The sequence below is a fragment of the Molothrus ater genome, chromosome 20 (assembly GCF_012460135.2).
Source record: "Molothrus ater isolate BHLD 08-10-18 breed brown headed cowbird chromosome 20, BPBGC_Mater_1.1, whole genome shotgun sequence".
Taxonomy (NCBI): Eukaryota; Metazoa; Chordata; class Aves; order Passeriformes; family Icteridae; genus Molothrus; species Molothrus ater.
This window is the reverse complement of record NC_050497.2, coordinates 7,056,991-7,073,859: the sequence shown is the minus strand read 5'-3', so window position 1 is coordinate 7,073,859 and position 16,869 is coordinate 7,056,991. Positions and strand designations below refer to the sequence as shown.

The following is a 16,869-nucleotide window of genomic DNA, read 5'->3' as shown; positions in this document are numbered from 1 at the left end:
GCTGCGTGTGAGGAGCTGGTCCGGCCTACCCAGCGTGGCGGCTGTGAGGGACTCGCCAGGAACCTGGGCTCAGAGTCATAACCACCCACCCCGCCGCTGGGGCTTTTGTGTTGTGTGTTTAGTTTGTTTCTTTTGTTTGGGTTTGGTTTTTCTTTTGTTTGTTTTGTTTGTTTGTTCTTTTTAAAGTTTTTTTTTTTTGGGGGGGGGGGTTGCTTTGTTTGTGTTTTGTCGGATTCGTTTTTTTTAAAATTATTATTAACTAAAATAACCAGACAAGGGACTGGGGAATTTGAGAAAAGCATAATCTGCTTTATTTTTTTATTTTTTTTATTTAAATAAGGAGAATTCTTTCATATGGAAAGAGCTAATACAATCACATATTTGAAAGGAGAAACAATAGGTACTGAAACGAGGAGAAGGGCAATAAAGAGTGTGCCGCAACTGGCCTGGTGATTCCGTGATTCGAATTCCGGTCCGAGTTAAAGTTTCCAAAAAATATAAACAGGTTGCACGTTACACAATTATCCATCGTCTGCCCTTTCAAATATCTGGTCTACATGAAAAGACAAAGAGAGGAAAGGCCAAAAAAAATTTACTATACAGGTCATGAAGTTAAAAGCTTTAAGGAGGACAGTATCCCCTTGAGAAACAACAAATGCAATTTCTACAGAACCAGAGGGAGGATTCCAGCTAAGGACAATGCCTAAGACATGCTAAAGGGTGAGCGCCTCACTGCTGCAGCTGTGATTCCTGGGGACAGTCAAGGACATCTGGAGCAGCCAGAACAAGCCACTAAACCCAAGGGAGTGTCTATGGCCACTGGAAAACCTGGTGGTCTTTGGATTAAAATAAACAACAAAAATAGCTGGACTCTACTGTCTCTTTTTTCAGCAAAATGCACCTTTTCTGTCCATGTGCCATAACTAAGCACACTGGTGGCTGCCATAAATGAAATTTTATTCACAAATGCAACTTTCTTATGAAGAAACTGAGTTGCTGAATAAAAAATAACCAGTGCTACAAGGAATTAACATGTGCTTAACCAGCCTGGAGGAAAAGGGAGGGTTAAGAAAATGCAACAGAAGGAGGTCCTGGCATGCAGGGGTGCTGGCTGCAACGTGACTGGTGTAGCCAAGAGGCGAGAGACAGCAAAAACACTCATCTCACTTGAATACCTAACTCTAAATACACAGGAACCACAGGGCAGCTTGTGCTTTGTAGCATTCCTGCAAGGAAGGTGTGGATGGAGTGAGTGGCTCTGCATGAACACCACACATGGGAGTGCAAGGGGCAGCAAACACATCCAGAGGTGCTGACACAGCCAGGAGCAAGCTATGGGACATCAACAGCAAGACCTGTGTCACTGGTGACTGTGCTGCTTGTCTTTTAAAATATACTGGAGTGCCTTTTTATTCACCATCTTTTTTTTTTTTTTTTTTAATTCCCAGACTTCAATGTTGATTTGTTTTTAAATGAAGAGCTAAGAGCAGAAGGGGTGAGGGCAGCAGCACTGACTGGAGCCGCTGGCCGTGGCAGGGAACTGATCACACAGGTGCTTCAGACCCTCTGCTGAACAAGAGCAGCACTCGGCCTCTCAACATTCCTGCTTGCTGCTGCAAAGATGGGCTCCACCTTTCCCTCCCACTGCACCCTGCACCTTTCCCAGCAGAAGGAGACTGCAATTGACTTCCAGTCAAAGCAAAAGCAACTCACAAAGGAATAAATCAGCAATAAATCAACCCTTCAACAGTGCCGACAGCAGGCAGAAGGACCCTCTGTAACTGTAGTGATCTGTTCTGTGCATCTCCATCCTCCTCTCCACGCTGGATTTTTATCACTATTCCAGCTCCCTTGACTTTTCTGCTCCTTTGAGGATCAGAGGCTTTTCCTTTTGACTCCAGAGCACCACAAACTGCACTAACCTTGGACTAGCTTTAAACAAACAAACAAACAAACAAGCAAAAATATATGCCAGAGAAGGATATTGCACTGTAGAAATTTGGGCTCTAAAACTGCTTTCCATCACACAAAACTCCACTAAGTGAGAGAGTCTTGCCAACTGCAGCTGACAGTCACACAAAGTTGAGAAATGGAATGAAGCTCACATGCATTTCTTGGCCTTTCCTGCACAGAATAATTCAGACATAATATATAAATAGAGCAGTGAAACAATTACTTTTTCACCTAGACCTACAACATCAAATACGTATAAATAAATTCTAGTGTTTTATTCTGTTGGGGGAAGGAATGGAGTGATTAAAAGAGAAAGAAGGGTGACCTTTTTCAACAGGAAGTTTTGTAGTTCTGATGGCATGTACACCAGAGGGACTGCAGTAACTTGGATTGCAATAACCCAGTTTCTCCAACACGTTTGACCATTTTGAAGTCACACAGGTGGGAGGAAGGAGGTTAGTGTTTTTGTAAAGCTGAAGTAGTGTGTCTAGAGTAGGGAAGAGATGAGAAGGGCTCAGGTAAGTCTCTTTAGCCATTAGTTAGATTCTGGGCTCTTATTAGCTAGGGCCAGCTGGGCAGAAGGATAATAAAAAAAATCCCAAACAGACAATTCTGCTGTTAATGGTACTTCAAGGGAGAAAACAGAAACAAGGGTGGGATGACTTACTGGAGGTGCAATCTTTGGAAAACACTGGGAGCAGGACTAGCAGATGAGGATGCAGATCTGGGAGATGTCTGAAGGTTGGGGAAATATTTGTCACTAAATCTCAAACCCTGTACTTTAAGGAGGATGCTAGAGAGATGCTGGCACACTCTGCTCTGAAATTAAAATCCATAAAACCTAAGAAAAAAAGAGCTCTTATTTTTTCTTAAAGTACCATCCTATCCCTTTCCCTTCGGGTTCTCTGCCATGTTCCATGGGGACACCTATGGAGAGGGGACATTACTATGCCTAAGTTAGTTTAGGTTTCTAAGCTCTTTAAAGCTACTGTATAAAAATCATATTTATGCCTAGCTTAAAACTTCAAATGCATCCTTACAAAGTTACAAAGGATCTTTTTCCAGAAAGGGGAGAGGGAGGGGGGAAAAAAAAAGCAAACAAAGAAACAAGAACACCTTTCAGATCCCTTCCCCAATACATTCTTTGTTCAAAATAATCTTCTTTGGAACCACCACCAAATGACTTTCTGCCACCCAGCAGAGGCTGATGCACAGCCCGTGAGCAAGCCACCATCTCCAAAAATGGTTCTGTCCCTCACTTCAGAGTGACCAGCCTACTTTACATTTTGAAAGAGCTAAACAACACAAACCAAGTTAGCTGAAAGTAGTTTTTGCTATAGACTACCATCAGGTGAAGGACTCCAAGTCCTTTCAGGAACTTTTAGGTCCGTCCTAAAAAAATCTACATACACACACACGCACACACACACACACATTCACTCACATAAACCAAAACCAAACAGCCAAAGAAATAAAACCCAACCTCTCCCACTGGGATCTTCCTTGTGTAGATCATCAAATACTGGAGAGGAGTGGTGAGGTGACGATGCTGTACACACACTATATGCAACTGCATCAGAGTAAAGAACCCTTTGCTGTTCACCTGGGGAAGGAGAGGAGAAGGATGATTCCAATCTGCCTCTGTAACCACGTGCTTCCAACCCAAAACAGGAGGTTCCAAGTGTGCCTTGCAGAGGGGCTCCCTTACCAATGTATCTCTATGCAAATTTTACAAAAGGCCATGGAATAGAGGAATAGAAAGCAAGACTCAGGGAAAAGAGTAAAGCTTAGGAGAGCAGCCCCGAGGGATGAACACAATATAGGACAAGTCTCAGGAGACACAAAGAATTCGAGCAGCCAAGGCAGGGAGCATGAGAGAGCATCACAACTACAAAAAGTAGTCCATACAGACCCGTTGGCTCTAGCCAACTCTTCTGACCCATGTGCTGTGAGAACTTTTTTTCTTCCTAACAAATGTTACACTTTGTAAATCTATGATTTACATTTTGGCGCGTGTTTTGCAGTCACTAAAAAAATCCGAAACCCACAAAAAGGAAAAATTGAAACACCTAGATCTGTATGAGCTTGCAACAGAAATCTGGTGGTTTGAGTTTTTTTCCTTAAAATGAAAATGCTAAATTTTGTTGTGCACAGAGCACCCCAAAGCTGTGTTTCAGGATTTATGCACTGATGTACTACATATCTTTAGTACACATCGCCTCCTACTGCAAGCACTGCCTCTAGCTTAAAACAAAAATACTGAAAAATTAACAAATGTCATATCTGTCCTGGTTTTTTTTAATCAAATAGTCTGAAAGGCTAAATCATCTGGGAAAATACACCCAAACAAACTCAAACTCTCAACATAGCACAGAACCAGATACAAAACTAAGCAGAGTTTTGTCAGAACACCATTTTAGCTGAAGGGAATTCTTTTCTGAAAGGAATGAGGAAAGCAGAAAGAAGGGGGGGAATGAGAGAACATATAAAAGTTCTGCTATAAACAAAGATACAGCTTTTTTGTAAAAACCTCAGCTGCCTTTAAAATGAAAAACCTCAAACTAAACCCCTCTCCCCCAGTTGCCACTCTGCTGAGACAGAAGTAGGGAAGGAGAAGGATGGGCTTTGCCAAGTGAGCAATCACAGCTACCTGTGGATGGGGCATGGGGAGGGGGAAAAATAAAAAAAAAATGGCTAAAGCCACTTAAAAGTCACATGATTGGTTTGTTTTAAAGCAAGCAGGTCAATGTCATATCCACTGTTTCAAACTGCTTTGTTGGGAGAGGGGCTTGAATGATGTTGCTGTAGTCAGTCAGTGTGGGGTGGGGATAGATCTGGTGAGATTTTCAGGAGATCCAGTGGGGTCCAGTCTAAGCTGTGGTGCCTCTCAGGCAGCAGGACCAGCTGGGCATCAGAGGTGCTCCTAGGCCTTGCTCTCCTCCACTTTGACTGCCTGAGGTTTGATCGCTCCTGTGCGCACTGGCTTCATCTGGTTTGTGGAGGCTGTTTCCTGCAGCTTCACTGCTCCCAGACTGGCTTTGTTATCATCCACCCGCTGCTTTGCCTTTTGACACAAAAACCAAAGCATTAGCTAGGACAGACACCTCTAGGCAGGCAGAACAAGCAAACTGTGACCATCATTCATGCAGGACATTGAATTTGCTCCTGTAACACCTCATATTTAAGGATCTCAGTGTCTCATATATTTGGCAATGCAAGTAACTTATAATAATTCCACAGTAGAACTTAGTGGAACTATCTCTCCTGACTTTCAAATCACACAGAATTACTCCTGGACTCAGTAAAACACTCACCTACCCAGGGGAAAACACCAACTCCCACATGGAGCTTCAGTTACATAGGCCTTTCTGCCTCTCCTCTGCAGCCCAAGGCACAGGCACAACAGTGTAGGAGAGCAGGTATTTTTGGGCTGTACAAAGAACTCGGGTACACTACCTGCTGTACATAGTGTCCCTGCACAGAGCCCATGCTCACTGCTGGTCCCGACGGCTTCCCACTGGGGCTGGCAGAGCTAGGCCTGGAAATCGAAGAGTCGACAACATTCATGGAGTAAATTCTACAATGGAATGAGAGCCTTATTCATGTGTGAAAGAAAAAAAAGACAGCAAAGCAGCAATAGACAGGGCACGAGCCTGTGCTGTGCAGATCAGTGAGCTCCACAGTTCCAAATGACAACACACGGGTCAGTTAGGAGAAAAAACAATAATTTAGTCTTGCAAAAGCCTCGATGACCTGATGTGTCTAGACACGAGCACTCCCATCTTCAGGACCAAAAACATTTATTCAATGATCCTCAGGTTTCCCACCTTCACAAGGAACAAAAGCACACACCAACTCCAACGTGTGTTTGAGATTCAGTGAACAAGTAACTTCATGCACTTCCCACAAAGCACCAGGTCAGGTACACACACTGGCCCACACCCAGAATGAAAGCCATGACCATGCATTTAGACACAAGTACTTGGACTGAAGTGAGCACATCTAGACATGAAAAGCCAGGTGATCTCGTGCAGGGATGATGGGTGCACCATGTTTCTCTCCCATCCTAAGGAGCCCGAGCTGTGTGGAGGTCTCACCTGTACGTGTGTGGGGACGGGACTGACCCTCCGGAGGACATGCTCTGTTTACCATCGGAGAAATGAAACCCTTTCATTTCCATCTGGGAGGACTACAGAGGAAAATGAGTGAGAGAGAGTATCATCTTTGCATTCACAAATCGCTCATTACTTCATATCAAAACTTAAGCCAAATGTTTGCCCTTCTCCCCATCATGCCCATTTAAAAGAATAAGTATTTTTCAGGTGAAGAAAGTGAGGCTTGTAAGTGAAATAATCTGTTTGTATTAAAGCACCAAGCCAGCAGCACAAGCAAATACAGAACCTGGAAGTTAACTGCTGTGCTCTCTCTCCCCTATAGTAAGACAAACTTATGATATGAATCCATCAAACCAGACATGACATTAATATACCTACTCAAATGGACAAGCTTCACAACAGAGTGAAATATCTGGGCAGTATTCCAACTGTGTCTGGAGCTCACCACCCCTCAAGCACTCTGGGAAAACCTGTGTAAACATGTAATAAAACTGGAGACTCCAAACTGGATCAAGGCAGGATGTGGCTCCCTGGAAACAGAATGATGACCAGCAGCAAAACCTGAAAACTGCTGGCTTGCACTTTGGAGATGAGGGGAAAAGGGTTCCTTCATTTTAACAGCAATCCTTGGCTTGGATATTTAAGGATCCCAAACAAGCCATTCTCCCCTTTAAAAAGCAAGGAGTCAAACTTCAACGCAGGAGGGGTTACTGAATGCCATGAGCAGCACCAGGAGTTAATCCTTACCTCCCTGCTGGCAGCAAGAACAGAAGGCTGGGATCCAGGAGGGAGGATTCTTCGGGGAGCTCCTACAGGCAGGTTTTGCCCCTGGGGAAGCTGGATGGACTGTGGCAGAAGCAGGGGCTGCTGGCCAGAGCCGTAGCGGGGCAGAGGCAGCTGGGAGCCAGGCACAGGCATTGTCAGCTGTGTGACAAGGACATGTAGTTACCTTAAAGGCAGTAACAGTCTCGTGTTTGACATGCTGCCTCCCAATACCCTGAAAGCACAGCCTTGCCAAAAGGAAGCTCCCAAACAGCGCGGTCTGGCACGGAATAAACGCAAATGACTGTAACAGAGGGACTTTCACACTGAAATGGATGTTCTGGCAGTGCTGCCAACACTCTTTATCAGCTGGGTTCTTAACATGCCATCAAGTTAACCTAACTGCCCGTGGATGGGGGCTGTTCTCCATTCCTACAGCCCAGTTCTCCAGTCTTCCTCATGGTCACTTCATGGGTCTGTTTTCCCTTCACACAATGGCAGTGTCAGTGCAGTGTCAGGTGCTTTGTTTTCACCTTTGAAAATCTCCTACACTCTTACACCAAAACATTCTGAGGACTGGACCTTCAGAGAAAGCGATGGGGACCTCAGTTCCATGTTTCACAGTGAGCTTCAAACCAATGATGGACACAATTAAGAGCAATTACAAAAAAATACTGTAGCTCAGGGCTGAGGAACCTCCTGTTCCCTCTGATTTTTCTCACAATTGCTGGATTTGGGAGGGTCTATCAACACTTTAGAATAAATAAATAAAACCAATCTAAGGCTGGCAAAAGAAACCAAGTTACTCGCTCATGATGGATAAAGCATTTCTTCAAATATTTCGTTTGCCAGTGTTCTCTGTATTTTCCTCACCTAAGTTACTTTCAGGATTAACTCTTTACATCAGTCACAACATAAAAATCCCTCTGAAACAAAAAATAAACCTTAACAAGTTGCACAAGATAAACGTAAGATGAGTTTAATAAAATTATCAAATTTCTCCAGAGAATCAGAGCACATGCCCACAAACACAGCTATGGTCACAGTAGAATTCAATGTTTTTATGTGAACCATGCTTTATTAAAACATTTTCACACATTGAAATTCCTGTTAGGATTCTGCCAAACAGATCAGCTGAAGCTGTAAATAAGACTTGGACGACAAATGAACTGAGAAGACGGATGAGCCTTTAATACAAGTTCCTAGTTGCCCTGGAAGCTGAGGTGCTGGGAGAGATGACTGGGATTTGGCTCTCAGAAGAGGTGCTTTTAGGACAACCATTGCATCATGGCCTCCTATGCATGCAGCACTGGAAGGTCTGACTTCCAAGTGACAAAATGACGTCTCAGCAGGGACAGACAAGGTATGAGCAACCATCTCATTAAATAAGGTGCTGCATATGTGAAACCATGGTTCACAGAACAGTGTCTCGGGGAAATCTTCCGCCTCTTTACAAAGAGTTTAGTTCAGACAGACATGTTACAACCCATCCTCAGAAACATGTGGCTGTGAATTAGCCTGGACCAAAGGAGTGGCTCGCCAGTCCTGCTCCTAACCTGTGTGAGCTGAGAGTCCATCATCTGGGAGGCTCCCATACCAGCCTGGTTTATTTGCCCCTCATAAACCAGTGCCTGGCTTCCGTTCATGGGCTGATAGGGGGACCCAGACTGGGTTTTCACCACCTCCAAGGGCTGCATGCCTGGGAAGGCGGAATATGGAGGCTTCAGAGCAGTGCCTCCTGTCAGGACCATGGTGCTGGGCTGGGACAGACTGGGGTGCATGTACACCTGAGACCTGCAGGAAAAAAACATGCTTCAGTCATGATGCACAAAAAACCTTTGGAGACTGTACAAGCACACCCTGCCAAACCATATCTGGCCTGCCATCAGTTGTCAGACAACTAAACTGACAGCTTAGAAATAAGCAGTGATGCCACTTTCCATTTTAGTTACCAGGATTTTTTACTTCCACTCATAAGCTTTTACAACCACGTCCTTGTGTTGCCAGAATATTCAACAGAGTAACATTGCATAGTATCTAATATTAATGTTTCAATATCCCACAAAACAACCTGTGCATTAGCAGTTAAGGCAGGATTCAGGTTACCTAAAGTCTGCAGCAGTTTTGCAAAGCAGGAAAAAATCAGAAGTTAAAGATTCCAACAGCTCTAGCAACTAAGAAGGATTGTTTTTTTTAAACCTCAGTGTTTAGGCTTTTGAAGCACTAACTACTAATTCAGATTTTTCAGTCTCATGCTCCCTACACTGGCACTGTTATTAGGGAAAGGAAACAGCATTTGAACAAAGGAGAAAGGGGAGATGAGTGTGGGGTATCTGACCAATGTACACAGACAACACCAGGAACATAAGAGAGCAAGCCACAAGGAAAGGAAAACAGGCAGCAGTTACCTGAAGGGCTGTATGGAGCTGTACATCTCCTGGGACTGGGAAACAGGCAGACCACCCCTCAGTCCAAGCTGAGCTTGGGCCTGTAAGGATGTGTGTAGGGAAATGGGAATCTGTTGAGCAGCAGCAGCCTGCAGAAGAAAATAATATAACTGAGAGGTACAATAGGAGCCAGAAACTCTCCAGGGCTGTTAGAAACCCATCAGTTTCCTGCATGAGTCCATCTGCAGTGACAATTACCTACACTGGGCCTTTACCCCAGAACAGCAGCACACACTGGGAACACACTGCCCAGGCACCCTGCAAGAGGCATTTGATGGACACGAGGGAACCAACATGCTCCTCACACAGAGCAGGCAGTGACAATCCCAGCTCTCACCTGCCTCTACTCTACCTTGAAAGAGGCTCTCCCCAGCCCTATCAACATCCTATTTACTAGTAAAGTTACCCCTTATTATTGACTGGCTGGGGAATTCACCAAAAGTCACTTCATTTCACTCAGGCCTCAGCATCTACTTCAGTTAAAACCAGTCCAAGGGCACTGGTAGAGAAGGGGAAGAACTCCTCAATTCCCTCCCTTCAGTTTCACTAACCTCTGACACCCACTGGGAAGCAGCATTCAAGGAACCTAAAGGGAGCCACACCTAATCTCCTTTGGACTGTGAAAGTGAAAAATTACTCTTTGTTTCTTAAGTTCCACCATGAAGAATCCCTGAAGAACCACCTGCAAGCTGTACTGCTCCCTTACCTGCTGGTAGCTCTGCTGCTGAGGTATCGTCTGAGGGACCAGGCGGGGCTGACTCGCAAACACGTGGCCATCCAGATACAGGGGTGGAATATGGTTACCTGCACATCACAAAAGGCAGGCTGTAAATTCAAGGTACAGGGGAGATACAGGCACAGCAGACTGCAGAGATTTGCAGGTCAAGACTATTTCCCACCTCTCAGCAAGTTAACACAAACGTAGTACCCATTCAGAAGTGTCTGTAAAGCTCCTAAATCCACAAACCAACATCAGCAGTAGCAGGATTGCTGAGAATTAATCATACCTTCCTGTCAGAGGCTAAATGTAAACCCAGGTTTCCCACCTCCACAAAAGAATCAGACACTAGCAGCTCAGAAGTTGGTAACCTGTACTCTGAACTAAATGCCAGAAATCTGCTCTGCAATCATCTCATCTTTGCAGCTCTGACAGACAGAAAGAGCCAACACAGCATTTAATGCCTTGACACATGAGATCTAAAAGCCATATTCATCCCAAGGGTGGCACCAATTAGTAACTGCTGTGCCACTCCTGTGCTTTTGTGCAGATATGAACCACAGGATTAAGGAGCAAGATTAGGGTGGGTGAGGAAGGAAATCACCTGACTTGGAACAATCTGTTTACCAAGTGGAAGCTAACAACAGAGTCACTACACATTTCACTCTGTTCCTGAACTGAGACAGGAGAAAAACAGGGCATACATGAGAAGCCCTTTGGGACTCAGGAGTCATCCCATGGAGAGAATCCCAGCACATTTCCTCTTTCTAAGATACTCTCCCTAATTACACACACTAACATGACTGAGTTAAGATTTTCCTTTAACTAAAAGGCAGCAACACCTTGCCCTCTCCCAGAGTTCTGTGAGCTGTAAGCCAGTTGCTGTTTTGCTAAAAGCAAAAGGTGCTCAGAACCTCTGGCTTCAAAGGCAAAACAAGCAGAGGAATGGCTGATAATGATATTGGGAGCGTTGAAGCCTCTCAGCCAGAGGTCTCTTTGCTTCTATTCTACTGGGCACACAGTAAAGGGTAAGCAAGATCTATTGAGACATCAGACACTTGTCACTACACAGGGAAAGCTGTCTTTGTATTAAGCTTTCACCAGTCACATTCTTTAAATGGGGAGACAGTCCCTCTTTCTGCCTTGCCTGGGTTGTTAAGGATCTGTCAAACACCAGCCAGCCAGTTACTCTACACAGAAGCTCTTCTCACCATGCTCTCATCTAGGAGAACCAGAGGATGGCTCCCAGATAACAACCAGACAATGCAAAGGTTGCTGCAGTTTGCAGGTACCTGGAATAGATGCAGAAGGTGCTACAGATGCCACAGGCATGGGAGGCATAGAAACTCCACCAAAAGAGCTGTAGCTGACACCGTTGGAAGCTCCAACACTGGAAGGAGGCTGGATGCCTGAGCCTGCACCTCCTGGGGAGTTCTGTTCTGGTAAACTCGGAGAGTTTTCCCAAGCTTTACGAGCAGACTCCATCTATGGAAACAAAGAACAATAACTACAGACAGTTCAAATGGGGAGGACATTACCAAAGCCTACAGTTGCTCATCTGTGTCCTGTGAGCTCAAATTCCCTGCACTCTAGGCATAGTGGAAAGCTGACAGGTCTGAGGTCAGGGGATTCTACAACAATTTCTAATGGACAAGAACCCTTCACAAATACTCAAATCCCTTGGTATTTGCTGAGCTTCTCAGGTTTGGGATGGAGGAGGGTTTTGGTTTGGTTTATTTGGTTTTGTTGTTCTTGTTTGTACATTTGGGTGGGTTTTGTTTGCTTTTTCCCTCTCTTTACACCACCAGGCTTCCCAGGATCCCTGAGCAGCCACCTTGCCCAGTACAGAAATAGGAAAGCTCTGTTGCACTCGGTTCTACAATTGGCAAGGACTTCCTGCATTCAGGACTTCAAACACACACCCCTGCACTCATGCTGAACAGCACATATGCACAACTTTCACAAAAGCTAATTAAAGTTTAGCAATACCTAACAAAATACTCTGGGAAAGATCTCCCCACAGAGACATGGTATCCAGACACCTTCATCTTCCTTACCTTAAGAGTCAGGTCAGCAGTGGGGAAGGACATGGGGTTCAGGCCGATGCAGCGCTGGAGGTGATGATCCCTTCGCAGGATGGGAATGGACTGTGTTAACCCTGCCTGAGGGGAGAGTCATAAAAGGTGAATATTTGTGATTTTTGTGAACTCTTAGGAGAACAGTATGAGCCACCAAGGCTGACAGAGCTTCAGCTGGGCAGCTCCAGTAAGTGCACATCAAAAAATTCAGTCCCCAAGGGTACTGCACGAGCCAAGTACCACGTTCAACTGGGGTCTATTCTGCTCTTGCAATAAAGAGGCTTTGGTTATGTGCAAAGACACCCCTCTATGCTGAACTTTATCAGCTTCCATTTAACCATCAGTTTGATCCAAAAACTTCCATTTGCAGAAGAGTTCTCCTTGCTGTACCAGTCTTAGAAACTACCTAAGTTTCAGACAAAACCTGTTTCTGAAAAGAAACACCCTATAAGACAAGTCTCCAAAATCAAAAGCAGACAGCCTACAAACTTGAAGACATTTCAAAAGCAGCTTTGTGTGTGTCTCACATTGCTGTCTACAGCTGAGCTTTCAGTGTGCTCACTCTTTCACAGAAAATAATGAAATCCCCAGAGGGCTGGAATAAGCTGGGAAACCTCCAAAAAGGCCTGACCACCACGTCACAGTTCTCTGCCTTGCTGTGACAGGTGAAACCTTCTGAGGAAGTTGGGCAGTCTGGGTCTAAACATGTCATCATCTGCATCATGGCCATGTCCAACACTTGTGTGTCTTAGGGGAAGACACTGGCCATCTCAGAGATGGCTTTACATAGGTCACAATGATAATGACCTCTGTGTTTGTGACACTCATTTTACCATAGTATCATGAGATTTCCATTTTAGATTTCAGTGATATGTGCTGACTAAGCATGAAATATGATGCAGACATGCTTCCTCTCTTTGGAAGCATCTGACATTTACCTAAGGAGTATCTCCAATGAATCAATGCCAAAAGAAAAAAGTACTTACATTACTGGCCAAGGCATCCTGCAATTTGGTGACAGGGTTAGCTGCAGTGCCAGAGGCAGAACCAGGTGGCAAACTGAAGTCAGAGTCCTGAAAAAGCAAAACACAAAAAATTCAAATCCAGATCCATGGGCCACCCCTCTGTTTTTCATGGTTAATGACTCTAGCCTGAATTATGACACTACAAACTTAAGATTGATCTCCAGTAAGCCTTGCTGCAAACAGAAAACACTTCTCAGCACTCAGCAGCAGGCAACCCCCAGAGGCAGACAAAAGCTTGGCCATGATTTTCTCCCTCACCTCTGTTACCACCCCAGCTGGTCCCTGGGACAGTATTTCCAAGTGGACACTAAATGTTTGCCAGAACATCCTGTGTACCTGGTTTGTGTCAGTAAGGAAATCTAAGGCAAACCTACAGCTAGAAGCTTCCTCTAAATAATCCTTCTGCCTCAAACTACTTTTCATGCCTCAACAAGATCAAACCACCAAGAAGATAAAATTAAATTCAATCCTCACTTTAGGATTTACTCCAAATTCAATGGGTGGCACAGGAAGTACAGAATCCACGTGAATTTCCACCCCATTAACAGGGGGAATATTCCCTTCCAGCCGTTCCGTTCCCTCCGAACCCTTTCTGTTTTTCAGGGAGCGTTCGTTGCCGATTGGTCCGGGCTTGTGTTCCTTGTTCTGTCCTGAGCCTTGATCTGAATCCTTAACAGGAAAGCAGAGAGGCTGAGACACAAAGACCGAATAACCCAACCTCAAGCCTTAAAAATGCTATCAAGAACAACACAACCACTTCACAACGTCTCTCACTCTGTGCTCTGGCTTGGCTGCGAATCCAGATTACCTTTTTATCAGTTTGCTTCTGCACTTGCTCCTTCTGGCAGTCAGGCTTTGAGTCCACCAGGCCAGCCCCATTCATCTCCTCTGGTTTGAGGGTGCCATATGGAGAACTGCGCTGAGAGGAGGTCGCGGAGGATTCCCGAGACTCCGCGCTCAAGTCAATGCCACTATCCCCCTGGCTGCCTTTAAATCCCTGCTATGCAAAGCACGAAATGTGTTAAAGCCCCGGACTCCGACCCAGCATCACCGAGGAAAAACATCCCAGAAAACAGCAAGACCACGTCCCTTTTTCAAATCGCCATCCTGGTTAACTGCAAAGGAGTTGGGCCTGACCTGCAGCACGCCTTGGCTGCTCCTTCAGCTCTACACAGCCCTGAGACAGGTGAACTGATGCACCAACCAGACCATGGCTTCAGAGGAAGGAAATGTGTCCCACAGAACAGCTAGGCTGAGACTGCCAAACTCGCTTCACATGGGACCCAAACCAAATTTGAACTCTTGGTCTCCAGAGATGAAGCCTTCAGGAAATCCTCTGCCCTCTCTGCATTAAGGCTACAGCTATACACTGCTCACAGGCACAAGGCACAAACAGGACCTAAGGGATTCCACCCTCCTCGACCACAGTGTGCACCCAGTGATGAGCATAACCCTGGAATAGCTCTATCACACAGTTACTCCAGATTTATACCCATACACAACACCAAGCAGTGCTGGCTTGGCTCTTTAGGTCAAGATTTGAACAGCGTCAAGCTCAAATTAAAACTGCAAAGAGACGGTTTAAAATGGCACAAGCAGAGCTGAGAGTCACTAAGCACAGATGGAGCAATGAGAAGCATAAAAGCCACCTGCATTAATACTTTATACACACAATACCTTGAAGGGCACCTTAGGAGGCACTTACCTCGGTGCTGGACTCAGTACCATTAAAGGTATTTACAGGCTTGCTCCAGGAATCGCTGCCAGGAGACTGAACAGAAAGTGCTGGAAGAGAATGGAGGGCAGGGTTCAGCTGCTTGAAACACAGCTATGAGCACACCCTGTACACATTACACCATCCACCTTCCATTTCTAGACATGAGAAAGGGTATTTTCACCACCTCAGAACATTAAGTGTTGCCCAGACATCTGAGACATGATGCAGCAGAGAACACAGGGTATGAGGAGCGAGAGTAGAGAACAGGGAGGAGATTTCTTAGGGAACATAACAAGAGAAAGGTCAGAGAGAAACAAGGGAGGCGCTAACCACTCAAGGCTAGAGATGAGAAAATGTAGGAAAGCAAAATAAGAAAAAGTAGATCCAGCCCAAGCAGCTATAAAATGCTGTATTGTAGTAACTTGATGTGAAACAAAGACCCAAGAAGCAGATTAGGAGACTGACATGGCCAGCAACAGGAGCAGGATGGCTGAACAGTAGAGCTTAGAACAGAGGCTGCTCCACATGTCTGCCAGCTCCCCTCCCACTCCCACCATCAGACAGGAGAGGGTTGTCTCCTCTGAACCACGGACCCCATCCTTGCTGCACACCCCAGAGGACTCCAGCTCTGTGAAACCCTTTGGAACAAACAGACCCAAGCCTACCTGGGCTGTTGCTCTCCCAGATCTCTGTGCCCAGGCTGTTTCCAGACACTGTTACATCACCCTGCTCCAAGCACAGGCTGTTCTGCTTCTTAGCGAATCGTGGAGGAATGCGCGACTGAAGGACGCGGGCCTTGGCTGGTGCCTGCGACAGGAAAGGCACAGGTGTCAGGCTGGGAGGTTCCCCCCAGGCTAACAAGGCTGCAAGAGCTGCTTTTTGCAGTGTGAGGTTTTCTTCTGGCAACAACAGAGCCAGAGTGCAAAGTCATCCTGCTTTGCACCGCTCCTGCTGCCCAATATCCCACCAAAGAGTCAGCAGCTGGCTTAGAGAGCCAAACTGCTTTGGATGAAGACCACCCTAGAAACTTAACTCCCAATTGCCAATTTTGCTGCAAGCCAAGAATAGTCAGAAATCAAACTCTCCTTTTCATACCAGCGGCCCTAAATACAATTCTGGGGCCCAATACAGATCTGTACTATTTTGGCACTGTCAACTGTACCTTTTTCTGTTCATACAAACACTTTCTGGGGCCCTGTTTCTCTGACTGCAATCCAAACCATGTAACAGGTCCAACTTTTCTGCCTGCCATTCCTCACCTGAGCAGCCTGTTCCTTCTTCCTTCGCTCCTCTTCCAGCAAACGACGCTGCTTTTTAGTGAGAACCTCAATGAAACCTTCCCCTGCCATGGAACCAACTTCATTCTCTTCTGCTGTGTTCGACACCCGATTATCAATGATGGTACCTGAACAAAGCACACAGAGAGAACACAGTGCACATGTGTGTGCATATAAAGCTTTATAACTGCAGTAATTTAAACAGTGCACTCCAAAGAGGATCCATGCCACAATAAGTTCACCTAGCAACATAGCAGCTACATTTAGAAAATAAAAGAATGTAGTCTGCTGACATCTACCAGCCACTTTATCTTGCAGGACTTTGCTGTCTCCTCTGTTTCAAGATGAGCACACTTCAGCCAGAGGAGATGTGTGATAACTCAGGTAATTCTCTTTTCAGAGATACTAATTTCTTGCCTCCTTGCCATTAGCTCAGCCTCCAATTCCCCACTCTGGATCCTCTCTCAACTTCCTTCACACAACATAAATTTCAAGCCTAAATACATTAGCATCTTAGAGAGAAATACAGAAATATTTTCCCTAAATACAAACTTTCTATAGAAGAAACATTAGAGACACTGTCAGATCTCACTGAAAAGTTTGTGTTTAAAATTTAACAACAACAATTTTAGTTTCCATTTTTCTATTTAGATACACAAGAATTTCCTTGTTTCTATAAATAAATGGAAAAAAAGCCCCTAACCTGATATTAAAAATTACACTGGATTGCATCAACCTGGCTTTAATCAGTCAGCCATAATATGTTATCCTCTTAAA

At 45.1% G+C, this 16,869-nt stretch overlaps 1 protein-coding gene across 9 annotated transcripts in view; it reads right to left on the bottom strand.

The window, feature by feature from the left end:
• Nucleotides 1-288: 288 nt before the first annotated feature.
• PRRC2B (proline rich coiled-coil 2B) overlaps nucleotides 289-16,869 on the bottom strand; it is a 46,638-nt gene continuing 30,057 nt past the window's right edge. For 6 of the 9 annotated variants that reach the window (XM_036394042.2, XM_036394047.2, XM_036394049.2 and 3 more), the window contains exons 18-32: nucleotides 16,075-16,220; nucleotides 15,481-15,622; nucleotides 14,804-14,883; nucleotides 13,907-14,098; nucleotides 13,573-13,767; nucleotides 13,060-13,146; nucleotides 12,053-12,157; nucleotides 11,288-11,480; nucleotides 9,984-10,081; nucleotides 9,239-9,366; nucleotides 8,387-8,624; nucleotides 6,816-6,992; nucleotides 6,051-6,142; nucleotides 5,410-5,530; nucleotides 289-5,017 (exon numbers count right to left, since the gene is read on the bottom strand). In XM_036394042.2, coding sequence (XP_036249935.1) covers nucleotides 4,877-5,017; nucleotides 5,410-5,530; nucleotides 6,051-6,142; nucleotides 6,816-6,992; nucleotides 8,387-8,624; nucleotides 9,239-9,366; nucleotides 9,984-10,081; nucleotides 11,288-11,480; nucleotides 12,053-12,157; nucleotides 13,060-13,146; nucleotides 13,573-13,767; nucleotides 13,907-14,098; nucleotides 14,804-14,883; nucleotides 15,481-15,622; nucleotides 16,075-16,220 — 2,135 coding nt within the window. In that variant the 3' untranslated portion in view covers nucleotides 289-4,876. The remainder of the gene's footprint in view (nucleotides 5,018-5,409; nucleotides 5,531-6,050; nucleotides 6,143-6,815; nucleotides 6,993-8,386; nucleotides 8,625-9,238; nucleotides 9,367-9,983; nucleotides 10,082-11,287; nucleotides 11,481-12,052; nucleotides 12,158-13,059; nucleotides 13,147-13,572; nucleotides 13,768-13,906; nucleotides 14,099-14,803; nucleotides 14,884-15,480; nucleotides 15,623-16,074; nucleotides 16,221-16,869) is intronic. The other 3 variants (XM_036394050.2, XM_036394051.2, XM_036394048.2) reach the window with 2 other exon arrangements.